We start from the raw sequence: 16105 nt of genomic DNA, 5'->3' as shown, positions 1-16105 counted from the left end.
TGTGAGTATTGGGTAGACAGACTGTTGAATTCTGTAGATGATGATTTTCACTTTTCTTTTCATGGATGTCTCCAAATAGTTTGCAATTATTGACAAGAAAAAAAATTGCTTGTTATTCAGAAATACTTCTGCTCTACATCTCCCAGAACTGGTGATGAGTTATGAAAGCTGGAATTGAAAACTGCATCCATTTGTTTCGCTTGGATGGAGAGGTCATGTGCTGAACTCCTGTTGCTGTTTGTAGGACATGTCTTTTTGAACTCCATTTCCAGTGTTAATGTTGAGATGAGTGAAATCAGGAGCAGCACTCTATGATTAGGCTTACTTTTTGTGAGCACTTCTGCTGTTCAACAGGCTGTGCGGCATAGCTACAAAAAATGAAAAGGATGGCAGTGTTATTTCATAAGTTGATTGAATGTATGTGAATACATTTTGCACTGTTCATCTAAAACAACTCATTGCTTAGATTAGACATGCGGGTCTGTTCTTGGTCTGATCTGCTCTGCAGCTTTGATTAGATCCAACAAGACCATCTTTGGAAGAGGTTGCAGCTAAATAAAGGCTGCTAGAGGAAACCATTACTTGTACCTGTAAAATATTTTTTTCCTAGGTGCAATAGCCAAGTTGATTTTTTTTCTCTGTTTTTATCCTTTGAAGGCAAGTAAGCAGTGTGCTTTTCCTCTATGCTTTCAGAATTGTAATCAGAATTCAGTGGGATCAAATTAGTGTTCTCTTCCAGGTTAGAAAAGGCTAAATTATTTGGATGGAAGTTAAACATGTGACATTATTTTTCTTATTTCCTTTGTGACAACTAAGTTTTAGGTTGAAAAGAAACAGAACAACCCTTATGAATTTTATTTGAAAATAGTTTGAAAAATATTGCAGGAAAATGTTGAATATGTTCACACTTCTGCAAAGAAATAAAAATATTTGAGGGAAGTGAGGCCATTTAAAAAGTCATGCTATATTATGTGTTTAGAAAGAAAATTATTCAAACCAAAGTGGTTTTTTTTAAGTTTCTTGTAAACTAATATGCCAAATAGAAATATGATGTGAGTCAGTGTAGTTACACACTCTTGAACTTCAGTGCTTGCTTTGGCGCACCTTTCCAGCACACATGACGCCTCAGCAATCCTTGCCCTTCACCTGCTGCCAAGAGGGGATCTCCTGTCCCAGGAGGGGGTTTGTTTGTGTGTCATCCCTAAAAGCAGTATAAATATATTTCCACCACTAGCATGGGCCAACAGAGTGCTCTCCAAGTTTTAAGGTGTGCACATAGACTCAATGTGATTGAAATGTGAAAGTGAGTTCAAAAACATGCATGTATTGATGTAGTAATTGTCTCCTGAGGAGCAGTGTCTGGTTATGTTACAACAGTCATTACTAGTAATACTATTTATTTTCTGTCAACCCTTTTCCCATGTTTGGATATGATCATTACTGGATGTGCCTGGAATACACTTAACAGCTGTTCAGCTGTTTTCCGAGGTTGTATCTGAAGCATTCCGATGAGGGCTCCAGATGACCGTTGTGTTCCAAAGTTGAGGTTTCTTATGCACATAAAAATACCTGCATAATGGAAGTGGAATACAAAACCAGAATGAGCATCTGGTGTCCCTTCTGGGCAATATCCCATTTCAGATTTGATTTTCCTCTATTTTCTGTGGGGTTTAACTGAAGCTTAGGCATGTTTTGAGGTTCGTGTTTGACAGAAGTGGGGAAACAACTTATGTGCCTGTCAGGGAGTGACCTGTGACAGCCACCAGTTTGTGACTAGGTGGTGGGGGGCAGCAATTAAGCAGTGACTGAAATTCTATCACACAATTATATATAAAAATAATATCAGTGGTTAACGATCATGTAACGACTGTGAATGCAGCATGATGAGGCCAGGGTTTTCTTGTAGACTGTAAGCATAACCATTTAATGATGTTCTTTAATATGCATCATTCTCTGTTTATGGTACCTGTCTTAGATGTTTGAGTATAGAAATGTATGGGGTAGTTTGCACAAGTCTCGATTCCAGTGTTCCCTGGAGCCTGCAGCATTGCCCAAGTCCTGAGAGCTGCAGCTTGCCCAAGGCCAGGCACCAAGCCCTGGTGCCCACCCAAGCCCCCTCTGTGCCTCTTTCCTTTCAAGATAGCCACAGTGCTTATTCAGGGTTCGGGACAGTAGGATGTGCTCGCCCCACAGTGTTGCCATAGTCACTGTAGCCTTTAAAGCAAGATCAAAGGATCACAGAGTGGCTGTAGAAGTTTGTTCTACTGATCTGGCTTACCTGGAGTCAGTGTACGGGAACGTAAAACCCACTGAGATGTAATTCTTCTGTTGTTGGTTTAGCTCTTCTGGAAGGTAAAACCCACTTCAGTTGTCTGTTCTTCACACCACATCTGTGCAAATGCTTTGTATTTCCTGGAGTAAACAGCATCGTCTTATAATAACAGGAACTCAGTTATTCACTTAGTTATTCACTTAGTTTACCCCACTCTTTAGTTTATCTCAGAGGGCGTTGTTTGGGAGGCAGCAGTGATTGGATAAGCAGCAAGAGCCCACTGAAGTGTTTATGAGCACAGGATGACAGATATGTTATAGAGGTCTATCACTCCTGAGCAGCTGAGCCAACTTACCTGTTGTGCTTGGAAGTTCCTGTTTTGTGGATGATTAATTTCTGTGGGAGGACAATTACATTTCTGGCTCTGAGCTGACAGGAGGCAATGCCGGCTTTTTGTTTTCTTTTTTAAGCTCGAGTGCTGAGAACGTCTGTTTATGTTTTCTTCTCTGCATCCTTCCTTTCCTTGCCCACTTTTCTGTCTCCTGGCAGGCAGCAGCGTGGAGTTTGATTGGTGTGCTGTCTCCAGTATCCGCACACTGCGTCAGCTTGGCAACAAGACCGTGGTCGTGAATTGCAACCCAGAGACAGTGAGCACAGATTTTGATGAGTGTGACAGACTGTACTTTGAGGAGCTGTCACTGGAAAGGATCCTGGACATCTACCAATATGAGGTAAAGAAAAGCAGGAGCACTGCCATGAAAAGCCATGAAGCAACCCAAACTTTTCAAAATTCCTGTCACTAGCTTGCAAAGCAGCTGGATGTGAGGGGAGAGAGCTTGCTCGCAAAAGCTGTTTGCTTTGGATCCCGATGTTGCATTTTACACATCACTGATGCTCCTAGCAGGCTGCTCAATAAAGAATGCCAAATAAATATTAAATTATTTTGCAAGATGCCATATTATGCAATATTTACAAGCAGGCTTAATTTGCTGCACAGACATTTATCGCACAAACTGTTCTGCCCTTGCGCTGCTGGGCTTTAGCAGTTAAGCACACCCTTGATTTGAAGTATAAGTCCTCCACCTGGAGCAGTTGAAGGAGTTCTGTGCATCACACCATGTGCTCAAGAACTTGCAGGCTTGGCCTTGCAGTACAGTTGGCAAGTGGATGTGGTCCAGCATACAGGCAGGCAGATCAGGGAGGGGCATTGGAATTGCCATCAAACTATAAAATGTTGCAGCTCCTGATCCAGACATTGCACTGGTCTTTTAGCAATTTTCAAGTGTTCAGAACTGCTGATCTAAGAGATGGAGCAGAGTGCCAGGCATATTTGATAATGAGGGGATATATAATGTAAACAGTTGGCTCCAATATTGAAAATGTTGATTTCTAGAGGGTAACACACTCATTTAGGATTCGTGGCTGAGGCTAAAAGGTGCTTTCAGGAACTTCATCTACCCTAAAATTCAGCATGAGTTGGCCATGTAACTTGCTGAAGCAACTTCGGAGAACCCAGATCTTATTAAACTTGTGATTTTTCTTGGCTCCTTTTCCTGGTATATTAGGATCTGAGCTCATCTCCTTTGTGAACGGGTGCAAATTTCTAAAAGGGTTTTATAATCTGGCCATGTTTTGATCATTCCCAGATTTGGAACTAAGCACAGGCACATCAGAAATTGTCTCAGACTGTAGGCTCTGTTCTTCAGCCATTTGCAAAATACTGTCTACAACCATTTTTAAACTGTATGTTCATACTTTCCTGTTTGTACAGGTTGTTTTACCTCTTCTTTAAATTTTTGTTAAAACAGAGACTACTACTGGAAAACATGGATTTACAACAGGCCAAAAGACTCTGGTGGCTCTCTGGACTCATAAAGGCTGATTTTTGTATGCTTTAGGATTATCCAGGAGGCTCAGCTCTAAAAGCACTGAACTCTTGTTTACTTAACAGAACTGAACTTCTGAGCAGGGGCATGGAAGAAACTGGTGTGACAGTTTGTCAGACAAATAACACTGATGAAATACAACATCTAATTATTGCAGGATCAAAGAGAAGGTAGAGATAGGTGATGAGAGTGTTCATTTCCACATGGAGTGCTAGTAATTAGCAAGTTGGGTAAGAAAAATATGTGAACAGGATACTGAATACATATTGAAACTTGCATTATCCTGCTTGTCAGAGCAAGGCTTGGCCAGTTTGATGGGAGGCAATGCAGATCTCCAGGTCTAGTAGCGGCATCCTGTGGTTTCTGTTAGCATCCAGAGGATTCTGCTACTCTGGCATGGGTGTGAAAACAACCAGCTTGTGCTGGAGGTGTTAAAGCCATCAAAGTCTGAGCTGAAACATCCAAAATCAGTGTTGTACTGTCTAATAATTCCCAAGGGGAATAGTAAATACAAATAGTAAAAACACTTTTCTTCAGCAGCAACATAAGGTAATGGTATTATTATGACTAATTTGCAAGTAGGGAAAATGAGGAGTAGATAGGCCTACACAGAGTAACGCAAAAGAACTTGGGCAGAGCTGGGGGCAGAGCCCAGACCTCCAGTACGGTGTAGTCTAAGATGTATTATTTGTTACATGTCATTTCTTTAGAAAAAGGAGTGAACCAAATGCTAATGTCCTGTTAACGGAATACTTCCCCAGGCAAATGCAGTTGGAATTCAGCCCCTAAGAGAAAGATCAAGTTAAAAATTTATCTGATTCAGAGATCCCTCGCCAATCCTGTAGACAGCCATCTCTCCCAGTTTCATAAACAAAGCATGAACACTGTCATGATTTCAGACTGTTCTTTTAACCTCTCCTGGCCATTTTCCTCTTCTGGTGTTTCAATGGACAATGAACTGTTGGAAATAACTGAAAAGTCATGGATCATTGACAAACTGTACGTAAAAACATCAGCAAACAATGGACACAACCCTGGGCCCTCAGTAGAGAGATGATATTTCAACTCCCTAAACATTGTTAGGATTAGCAGCAAAGCTTGGGCAGCTGTTAAGCCCGAGTAAATAGGTGCACTGACTTGTCCTCATTTTTCTGATTAGATGAATTAGGCTGCATCAAGGAGCAAGTTTACCAACAGGACAGAGACAGCTGGAAGGTGCCCACCAAGAAATGCTTACAGCTTCACACAGTCCTCTCCCAGGGATGTACTCAGCTGTCCCTTTTCTTTCTCTTCCTTGTGTCCTCTTTAACCTCCAGTTGACATTCACAGCTGCAGTGATTCACTGGAGTCTGAGCTCTGCATAACAGAGCTGTTCATTGGAGGAAGGTTTAATTTACTGTGAATGTGCAGAGTTAGGTGGTAGTCTGTGAGGACAATAATTAAAAAAAAAAAAAATTCCCTCCCTCAGATTTATTGGCTTTTTGTTTCCAGAGAAGATGTTCCCTTTTTATTTTAATATCTATCTGCTTGAGGGCCTCTACTGATTCTTTTTTCTGTTTCAGAGATCATTCTGAAACAATTCATAAAACTAAAGGAGGCTCTTAGGTACAATTTTAATGGTCTAATTTGTTTTCAAACTCAGGGAAAAAGAAACCCCAGCTCTATTACTAATGACATAACAGCAAGGTAGCAATAAAAAGAATGATTTTTGTTATAAAGGGGTAAATAATTCTCTCTAGGCTTCTTTCACTAGATTATGTATTGCATATATTTTAAAGATATCTAATGGCAAGGATGTTATTAATTTTATTTATAATTAAAATATGGTTGGTGACAAAGTGATATGCAGTGTCCCTTTCTGCCTGCCTGCATTTCTCAGTGGAGCAGTCATGTTCCCTTTCAGGACAGTGGCTGCTCTTTGGGTGGGAACATGCTTTGGGAAACAACAGCAGAATTTTAAAATAAGAAGTAAGCAGCGGCTAGGTTCAATTTATGGTTCTTCTTGAGTAAAAATCAGTATATGATTCTTTGCTATCTGCTTGAATAAGCCATCTCCTCTGTCTCCTTAGGGCTGGAGTCCCTAATTCTATCCCAACTTTGATGTAGGTGGTATTTGGATTTTAGAGGCTCAGTAACTAAAATTGTTTTAAAGGCAGAAATAAGCAACAGCTGAGGAAAAGCTGTTAGCTGGGACACTTCACATTTCAAGGATAGATTAAGGTGTTGGTTGACTTTGGAAGCAAAGATACTTTGACTTGTTACCCTCCTTCCAAGCTGCAAGAAGGGGTTTGCTTATTCACACTCTGGTTCTAATCCATGTGGGATGATAAGGGGCCCAGGGACTAGAGGAAATTACTCTGTTTTGGATGGGTCTGGAAGCGGTAAGGCATAGATTTCTCTTCCAAGCTAGAGATGGTGAGCTCTGATGTCATGAGACAACCACTTGTGGGCACAAAACAGCCCCTGTCCTTTTTCACTGCCTGTCCTAAGCTCTTTCAGATGGTTGCTGTTGGCCAGCAGCATAATGGCATGGTGAAAAGGAAAAAAATAATCATTTCATGCTGTGTATTAGCCTGCTGAGCAAATAGTCTAGGGATAGTGAGTGCTGCTTAAATGCCAAACTGTTGGATCTTTATTATGGTAGAAAATTAACCATATCAAAGTTGAGTGGGGATTGTACTAGCATTTATCATCTATTTTTGCCCAGTCACTCACAGTCCATCCTTCCCTCAGTTTACCGTTTTGCCACTCCAAATCCCTTTAAATCCCTGATGAAGGAATTCCTCTTTCAGGAAGACCAGTGGGGCTGACCTTCTTCAGGAAAAACACACTTATTAATTAAAAGAACATTGTTTCTCTATCTTTTAGAGCCAAACCATGGATCACTTGATTTATGTTTCTTGTTTGTTAGAAGTTGGTAAAACTGTAAAACACATTTAGTTCAAAAGAGCTCCTCACTGGAGCTGTTCTGTGGGCCAGATTCTTCTTTGGGCAAAGTTTCACCATCTTTAATTTGAAAGTAAAGTGCTCTTTGTTGCAGGTACTCTAAGGCCTCTTTTTTCTATTGAAAATTTTCACACCTGACTAGATTGAATTTGAAAGGATTAGGGATTCTATGTAAAAAGAAAAGAAGCCCGTATTTGCACCTGTAAAAAGATGTGTGTTAGCAAGCAAGATCACTTGTTTCTTGTTATTTACTGTTTATTATTTTCTCGCTTAAAATGCAATGCTGCCCAGTGACAGACGTGAAATGCTCCACTGTGGCTGGAGGATGCTGTGCCACCTGTTCTGCCCCATCTGCCTCTGGAATTGGAGTGCTTACAAATAACCTGTGTGGAAATGAACACATATGACAGTTTGCTGAAATTCTTGCTGCCATCCAGGGCACTACCAGAAATGAGGAGCTAGTCAGGAATAAGGAGCATTGATTAAAATAAAGGGCTAAGTGTATCCATAGCATTGCAGGCTGTATGTGTTGGGCTCTGTTGAACTAGACTCTGCTTAGCTTTGTTATACTCCTTCAAGTCTGGCTTCTGGGGCTAGGAAAGGTGGTTTGTTGATTGAGTAGCAGTGCTGGCAGAAAAAAAATGCTGTAAATTCCAGTTGTTTCCCATTACCTCTCTGCTGGAGGTTATTGCCTTGCATCTCTGGAATAAAAAAGAATTTGCATGAATGTCTGCTCCTCTGGCCATGTCTGCTCAAGTCTCTGACCATGAGCATGGGAGAGGCTGTTTTCTCCAAGAGCTAGACTGAAAAAAAAAAGATCTCAGCACCTTGTTTGTTCATGCTGCTGGGTCCAAAGGCCACAGCAAGCAAAGGGGGTAGGCTCAGTTGTAGTGAGAGTCCCCATGCCTACATGTGTAGGAGCATGTGGGAGGGAGACCTGACCCTACAGAGCAGAGTGTTGAGGTTTGTTGGGGTGCAGTGCATGTTCCTAGCTCAGTGCCCTTCCTCTGCAAAGCAAGGCAACATGTGTCAGCTCAGTGCTTTTCCTCACTGGGAAAGCAGAAGCACCTAAGTATGACATGCAAACAAAGTAACAGGTTCAGGTTCAGGCAAGACTTACGGAATCACGGGTGAATGCTGCAAACTTCTCTGGTTTCCTAGGGAATTCGACATCCAGTTATTTCTCGGTTTTGAGTGATAGTGAGGAGGATATTGCTGTGTTAGGGAGGCTACACACTGCAAATCACACTTTGCAGCCTGGGTGCCTCTGGATCAGCACAATTATGATAAAATCATAGAATGGTTTGAGTTGGAAGGGACCTTAAAGATAATCTAGTTCCACCCTCCTGCCATGAACAGGGACACCTTCCTCTACACCAGGTTGCTCCAAACCCCATCCAACCTGGCCTTGAACACTTCCAGGGATAGCGCAGCCACAGCTTCTCTGGGCAACCTGTGCCAGGGCCTCACCACCCTTGAAGTAAAGAATTTCTTCCTAACATCAATCCTAAATCTCTCCTCTTCCAGTTTAAAACCATTCATCCTTGTCCTATCACTATCAGCCCATGTAACAAGTTGCTCTCTTTTTTTATTAAATTCTCTTTAGGCTCTGGAAGACTGCAATAAGTTCTTCCTGGAGCTTCTCTTCTCCAGGCTGAACAACCCCATCTCTCTCAGCCTGTCTTTGTATGAGAGGTGCTCCCGCTCTCTGATCATCTTTGTGGCCCTGTGATCTGTCTTTGTTCACAGCAGCCTGCAAAGGGACATAATCTAAATATTGCATTCTTGTTGTGACAGCTCTTCCTGTTAAGATAACTTGGACATGACTGTGCTCCTTTCTATCCTCCAATAGGGATGCAGTGGCTGCATTATATCTGTAGGTGGGCAGATTCCCAATAACCTGGCAGTACCACTGCACCAGAGTGGAGTGAAGATTCTTGGCACAAATCCTTTGCAGATTGACCAGGCAGAAGATCGTTCCATATTCTCAGCTGTGCTGGATAAGCTGCATGTGGCCCAGGCTCCCTGGAAGGCAGTCAGCACACTGGTAAGTTGGGATGTGCATCTGCTCAGGAAGGACTGACTCACTGATACGTTTCAAGATTCCAAAGGCATTTGACAGATTTTTACTGCCCATGTTAAAGAACTTTTTGATCCCTGTAAGTGATGCTACACCCGCACTGGGAGTGGGTGGAAACTGGAAAGGAAGTGTCTTTAAATCACCTTACACAGCCTGGGGTATATACCCAGTAGAAGTTAGCACCACTGACAGGCTAGTTTAGATATCCTGCTAGCCTTGAGATCTGTTCTAGCAGGTGGAGATTGCAAAAGAATAGAGATATGTTGGCACTGCTTTTTTTTCCCCAGTGAAGCTCTATGTACAGGGGAGGTCTGAAGGTGACAGCTCTGGAACCAGGAAGCTGTGTGTTACATTGAGTCCAGGCTGCAGTCTCCAACTTCTTTCCCCTCATCTTAATTACTAGTAAAGTGCAAATGCAGTTACAATTGGAATTTTGGAATGACTTTAAAGTATTTTCTTGTTCACAGCATGTTTTCCTCCCTTTCTTTAGAGAGACGCTATTGAATTTGCAAGGTCTGTGAGTTACCCATGTTTGCTGAGGCCCTCTTATGTTCTGAGGTAAGGCATAGCAAGGTGGCATATGAACTCCAAAAACCTCTCTGAGACAAGGGAGAACAATTTCAGGGGACCTGTGTGGAAAACTCTGTGCCAGGTATATGTGGCATTAAGCTGTCCATGAGACAACTGCTCAAATCAATTAATAAAGCCAATGGATCCCTGAAGTCCATCAGGCACTGATCAAAGGTAGAACATAATCATAAGAATGTCTGTTCATCTGTATTAGCTTTTGCGTATCTCAAAGCCAAAACCATGAACCATCTGGGATATTCTTTAAGGTTCCTAAGATTGTTACCTGTACAATTAAGTCAGAAGATTGTTTGCCGCCAGGAACAACAGAAGAGAACCTGCTGAGGCCGTTTATTGAGATGGGCATCTGGTTTTCAGAAAATGACAGTTCATCTTTTGAATTCCGCTTCTTATTTGCCAAGCTTCTCCGCTTACAGGCATATTTTATGTCACTACACCGTGGCAGCTGCTTCTCATTAAACAGGCATTGTATGGAGTCCCTCATTTCCAACAGCCAGCCAGACTTTTGAGGAGGTTACACCAGCACATGCACACAGCAAACTCACAAGTTCTGAATGATCCCTCTTCTCTGCAAAAAGTTTCTTTATGGCTGGGTGACTCAGCACAGGCAGTTTGCTGGTCACAGTTTACAAGTGAAAATAAATTGGAGACAGGATCTTTTTTATATGAAAGACACCCATATCAAAATGAAGAAGCACAATATCAGCTTTTGGGACTGGGGGAAAAGCACACATTTTATTTTAAAAGAAGAAAAGGAGAAGGGTTACTTCAACCCTGAAGGAAATATCCTCTAGAAGAGACTCCCGAATGTGGCTTTTCTATCTGGTCTCTTAAGACTTGCAATGTGGTTTCAAGCAAAGTTAGAAAACAGCCCTCCTGTCAGGAGTAAAGTTGAGTATAGTTAAGTATAAGGTAAAAACTGCTCCTGATGTAATTCTACAGATTGCTAGAGATCACTTCTTTTAGCCTGTTGTTTCCATCTGTATTAAAACCATTATAGGCCCTTTCTGTGTTAAGTATTTGCTAATGTGTGTTAGTGCAGGGTAGGGGGACTCCAGGGAGAAAGATGAAACTGAAGGATGTAAAACTTGCGGAATGAGAGTGTGAAAAGCCCTAGGAGAGATTTTGCCTGGTCTCTGTCTGCAGAACAGTGGCAGTCCATAGCTAGACTTCTTCATCCTCTGAGCAGATATGACCTTTAATATTGGCCAGTTTCCTTGCAAACTAAATGCCTTTCCCCACCAGTTAGGCACTGTGTACACCAGCTCACATCCTCAGTGGTACTACTGACACAAGTTCATGGATTTATTGAACTCTATTGATTTACATCAGCTGAAGGAGTAAATATAATCACCTAGGTACCTGTGTCTATTTATCTTAGGATAAAGTGACTGATTTGTAGGATAGATCCTTCTTCCAGTTTTCCCCACAGCCTCTGTGGGCTTGCCCAACAAAGCAAAGGGGAAGCTGCACATCAGTGGTAGAAATGGGAAATGCAACATCTTTTTTATAAGATGCTTGTCTTTAAAAGGGACCTGAATCACTTACTCTGGACCCATGCTCTCCCAGATCCCTTCTCTGACATTACTGACTGTTACAATTAAAGCAGCTTTCAGATATCTGCTGTACTGTGTCTATTCCCTTAAGAAATGAGACATTAGGGGAAGAACACAGTGAAATTGGCCAGCAAAGAACAGACCTGGATTTGCATCTGGATTTACACTGTCACAACCATTGCCAGCGACCCATGCATGCCTCACTTCATCTGTCCCTGAGGAGCAATTGGGCTAAAGTGAGCCAAGTGTATGTTTGTCCTGAGCTCCCAGCTAACCTGCCCCAGGGGGAAAGTCTGGGTCTTACTGGGGCTGGGTGGCTGAGGAGCCATCTCCCCCAGCTTATGGGAACCTTCAAAGGCTTGGCTCAGGAAGGGGATTTGGCAGCAGTACTAAGGCTATGAAAACACAGTTCTTTCTTTGTTTCTTCACTATGGTTCTGGAGGTCTCCTGTCTTCTCTGGGAAGGATAATGGAGGGTCATTGGGTACCACCTCTGCCTCTCTTTGAGTCAAGAACAGAGCAAATGGCTGGAGTCAGGAGCTTGCTTGGCTAGTCTGTCATACAGAGGTTGTTGGTAACCTTGTGAACCCTGTGCCCTGGTGCCTTACACTGATTTCTCCCTAAAATTCACAAGGGAAGCTGACCTGTGTTCCCTTCTTTCCTATTCTCACAGTGGGTCTGCAATGAATGTAGTATTCACTGAGGACGAAATGAAGAAGTTCTTAGCAGAAGCCACCAGAGTCTCTCAGGTACCTCTTGTGCTCCCACCTCTTTTTGTGTTTCCCTTATTTATTTCATCTCTACTGTGTTTTCTATCTCTTTGTTTCTTTATTGTGTCTTCCTCACTCTTTCCCTTCCTTGCTTGGGGAAGAGCCACTGAGTTTGACTCCTCAGTTTGTTCCCTAATAGGCTCCCTAACTTGGGAGCATGTGCAAACATCCTTACTGACCCCACCAGGATGCCTGCATGGAGTAAGAACAGCAGACAGCTGTTTTAACTGGGCATACATTCCTGACCAGTTAATTGTGTAAATAGATGTAGGCCACTGAGCTGGGACCCTTCCAGGCTTGCCAGTGGCAGGTTATGCCACCCAGCATTGAACTGGTAGCCTCTTTCACTCACTTTTTGAGTTGTTTTGCCTGGCTTCTTTGAACAACTTAAAACATCATCTTGGCATCTCTTCTGAAAGTTTTTTCCTCTTCTTTTTTTTTTTTTTTAATGGTCACTGTTCAGAACAGGGCTGTGTCACTCCAGAAATCTTGGAGTTAAAAATAAATGAATCAAAGCGAAACTGTCTGAAAACACATGAAAACACAACTGGCTATGGAAGTCAGACATATTACTGCTTTCTCAGAATTCTCAGGTGGTTAAAGCTTCAGCAAGATCAAAACCATTCAATTTTTAAGTGTATGAGGCAAAAGGTGCAAATTTAGCTTTTCAGCAAGAAATGGTGGAATTAAAGGGAGATATGTTTCAAAGTAATAATATCCTGAAGGATACGTTAGTGTGGAGGCAAGGAGACCACTTATTACTATCTTTGAACAAGTTTTAGAGGGGTAGTGGCACTGTTACTTCCATCAGAAGGAATTATTTAACTAATTCTCAGAAGACTATAGGGTCAACCTGTGGTAGTGTGCCAGGTTCTTAACAGTGCTTAGCCTCCCAAAATGCCTAACTTCTCTCTGTACTTCATCTGAAGTACTCTGCTTTGTGTTTACACTCGCAGAAGCAGAGCAGACAACAGCCGTAAGCCCCATTCAGTGGGACGGATCACTTTGTCATGCTGCTGGGTGGCTTTGTGATGGCAGTGGATGCCCTATAGGAGGTTCTAGCCCAGAAAAGTGACCCCTGGTCAGCTTAATTTGTCTCAGCTTGACTGACTTGAATTGGGCAATGCTGTTCTTTGTTTCTGAGAGCTCTCATCCCTGGTACAGGAGGCCTTTCTGGGAGTTGCATTTGTAGAGTCTTGGCAATACATGACATAGTCATAGGGGAAAGAGAGAGTGTTCGCATGAGATCCTTATGATATCTGGTTCTGCTACACACACAAGGCACTGCTGCTTGCTGCAAACGTGACCAGTTGCACATCATGACATTTTGGGTGCTCTGGTTCTGATCCTGAAGAGACTTACCCTAGATTTACATGCTATTTTTTTCCTAGTGTTGTCAGACTGCCAAGGGAAGAACTTCTTCCTTCATCCAGTATTGTGCATTGACAAAAGCTGTGGTATAGTTGAAGCCAAGCTAGCAAAAAGCAAACCAGAACAAAAGTACTGTGCTCTGCTTCTAAATTAGGGAGGACTTTTCAGTCTTGTCAAGGCTTTGTGGCCTGTGAGTGCTTCTACAGAAGCTACCAGTATTAGTTGTGACCATCTTTGCATAGGCTTAGTTTATCTGGTTCCAAAGCCTTACCTAGTTCTGCTCCGTCCAGCAGAGCTTCTCCAGGTAAAGGCCCTGCTAATTCTTGTTCTGTTGTTTTAATGACTGCTGTTTCAGTGTTGTGTCATTGTGGCATTTATGTTGTCAATAATGTTCAAAACTTCTAGTGCGGGTTAAGACAAATTGAAGTAAACAAGGCTGTGTGCACGTATAAAATCTTCCGGTGAAAAACTGCAGCAAGACAGAAAGTAACAGGACACAAGCCACTAAATTTATGAAACAGTGTAGGCTTCAGCATTGTCCTTGCCTGTGAATTTACCCTTGCACTGATAAATGGAAGGAATTGTGTCTTGTAACTTTTGGAGTTGCTTGGTATTTTTTCAAGAGGAGCCTTTAAAACATGAACAAACTGTCATTTATTTCATTTTATTCTCTAATAAATAATAGGCAGTTAATAGTGGATGGGACAGGTAAAATGTTGAGACACAAAGCTGTCCAGGAAGAATGCAGATTAGAGTTTTTTGGAGCAGGCGTCTGGAAGGAGAAAGTATTAGAGGAGAGTGGAAGTGTGTGTTAGCATCCCACAGACAGGCAGGAAGAAGAGGAAGGAAAACAATGTCTACCAGGGAAGGTAGTGAGAGTCAAGGACAGGTTGTTCCTGGCCAGTTATAATTAGTGGCAACCTCTCCCTGGGAGACTTAGGAAACCAGGCAGAGAAATTAGAAAGGAATGGATCAGTTGACTAGAATGTATGACTCTAAAATAGCAAACAACCTCTCTACAAAGTCATTGAGAATGCCGAGGATCAGTTCCTTTGTGAAGCACCACATCCAATGAGATGGCTGGGAGGCTCAGACCAAGGAAGAATTAAAGATCTTGGAGTTAAGGACTGTCTTTGGGAAATGGGATTAGAGATCGCTGGATCCACGCATTTCTTGCTGTCGTCTTCGTGCCATGATGTCATGTAAAAGACCTTTATGGTTTTTCCCCAAATTTCCCTGTCACGGTGTTGTTATGGAGAGCTCAAACTTTTTTTGCATTAGTGGTTTTAGGGAAATCATGCCAAGTTCCCCCATTATATCTCTGCAAAGTTCACTTATCTGTGGAAATGAGGATATTAATAGATTGATCTTCTGGTCTTTTGCTTCCAAAAGGTCCTGGGTGGTCTATAAATATTCTCTTACAAAAACTTTCTAGTTTTTTCTTGTCTTGATGGCAGGATCACCCTGTGGTACTCACTAAATTTATTGAAGATGCCCGTGAGGTGGAAATGGATGCTGTAGCCAAGGCAGGAAGAGTAAGTACTTCACTTTTCTTTAACATTAAACATGTTTTTTCAGGATCTGAGATCTGCAAAAATGTGTAGTCTGAATGATTTACTATAGAACCATGGATTCATGCTGAGGAGAGTAAAGAAATAAGAGGAATCCATCTTAGGCTCAAAACCATTGTGCTTGAAAAGCTCCACCTATCTTATTGTATACATCTAACCAGTTATTTTTAAAGCATTGCTTATCCATGTAAATGAATCCTTTCGAATATAATTTTTACCAGACTTGCAAATCACTGGCTTCAGAAATGACTTTCATCAGAATTTTATCATGGGTTATGGAATTACCACAGTGATTCAATTTTTTTTACAACTTTGCCTTGCATTTCATTACTCAGCAAAGGCAAAAAAATCACAAACTTCTCAATTAACAGGCATATTATTTTTTCGATCTTAATTTTTAACCAGCAGACATGATCACTTTTTTGGTATTAAGGTTATGTGCCTTGATGCAGTTGATTCAATTTAAATCCTTAGGCCTGGATTTCCTCTGCTTTCTTTTCTCCATGATAAAACACCACAAAAGAGTGGGGGTAAAATAATATACCAGTGATGTTAGTTCATGCTTGTTCCTGTTGGGGAATGGCAACATTTTTGTGTTCTGGCAAGCAGAACTTAGGAATTTGGTTTAAAGCCTCCTTAGCTTTTACCTTCTGAGCCCACATATGTTAGAGAGAGGAAGGGAGCCTTAGGATCTCCAGGCTGTGGTAGGTTTTATCATGTTCATGATTTGCTTAACCATGGTAGAAGGACACTGACATGGTCTCCTTGTTCATATGCCTAGTGTCTGCTTCAGGCATATTGTCCTCAAAATCTTGGGAAATTCACTTCTTGTTGCCCCACCATCTGTATCCTTTTTCAGATACAGTTCTGTTCAGGAGGCTGGGCTGTGCTGGGGTCAAAGGAACAGTTTGTGAGAGGGTGAAATGACCAAGTGCTCTCTCATTGCTGTGTGCAGGTTATTTCACATGCTATTTCAGAGCATGTGGAGAATGCAGGCGTTCACTCAGGAGATGCCACCCTCATGTTCCCCACACAGACCATCAGCCAGGGAGCCTTGGAGAAGGTT

The 16105-nt window shown here is 42.0% G+C and overlaps 1 protein-coding gene across 1 annotated transcript in view; it reads left to right on the top strand.

The window, feature by feature from the left end:
• CPS1 (carbamoyl-phosphate synthase 1) overlaps window positions 1–16105 on the top strand; it is a gene marked incomplete at both ends in the record, with an annotated part of 98185 nt that overhangs the window by 63529 nt on the left and 18551 nt on the right. Inside the window, 6 exons of the mRNA XM_082284632.1 lie at window positions 2822–3003; window positions 8957–9151; window positions 9675–9742; window positions 12001–12076; window positions 14926–15003; window positions 15995–16102. Of these exons, the coding sequence (XP_082140758.1) occupies window positions 2822–3003; window positions 8957–9151; window positions 9675–9742; window positions 12001–12076; window positions 14926–15003; window positions 15995–16102 (707 nt within the window). The remainder of the gene's footprint in view (window positions 1–2821; window positions 3004–8956; window positions 9152–9674; window positions 9743–12000; window positions 12077–14925; window positions 15004–15994; window positions 16103–16105) is intronic.

The sequence above is a fragment of the Coloeus monedula genome (genome assembly GCF_965178545.1).
Source record: "Coloeus monedula genome assembly, chromosome: 7".
NCBI classification, from domain to species: domain Eukaryota; kingdom Metazoa; phylum Chordata; class Aves; order Passeriformes; family Corvidae; genus Coloeus; species Coloeus monedula.
The sequence above is the reverse complement of the archived record's forward strand: the minus strand, read 5'-3'. Positions and strand labels throughout refer to the sequence as shown.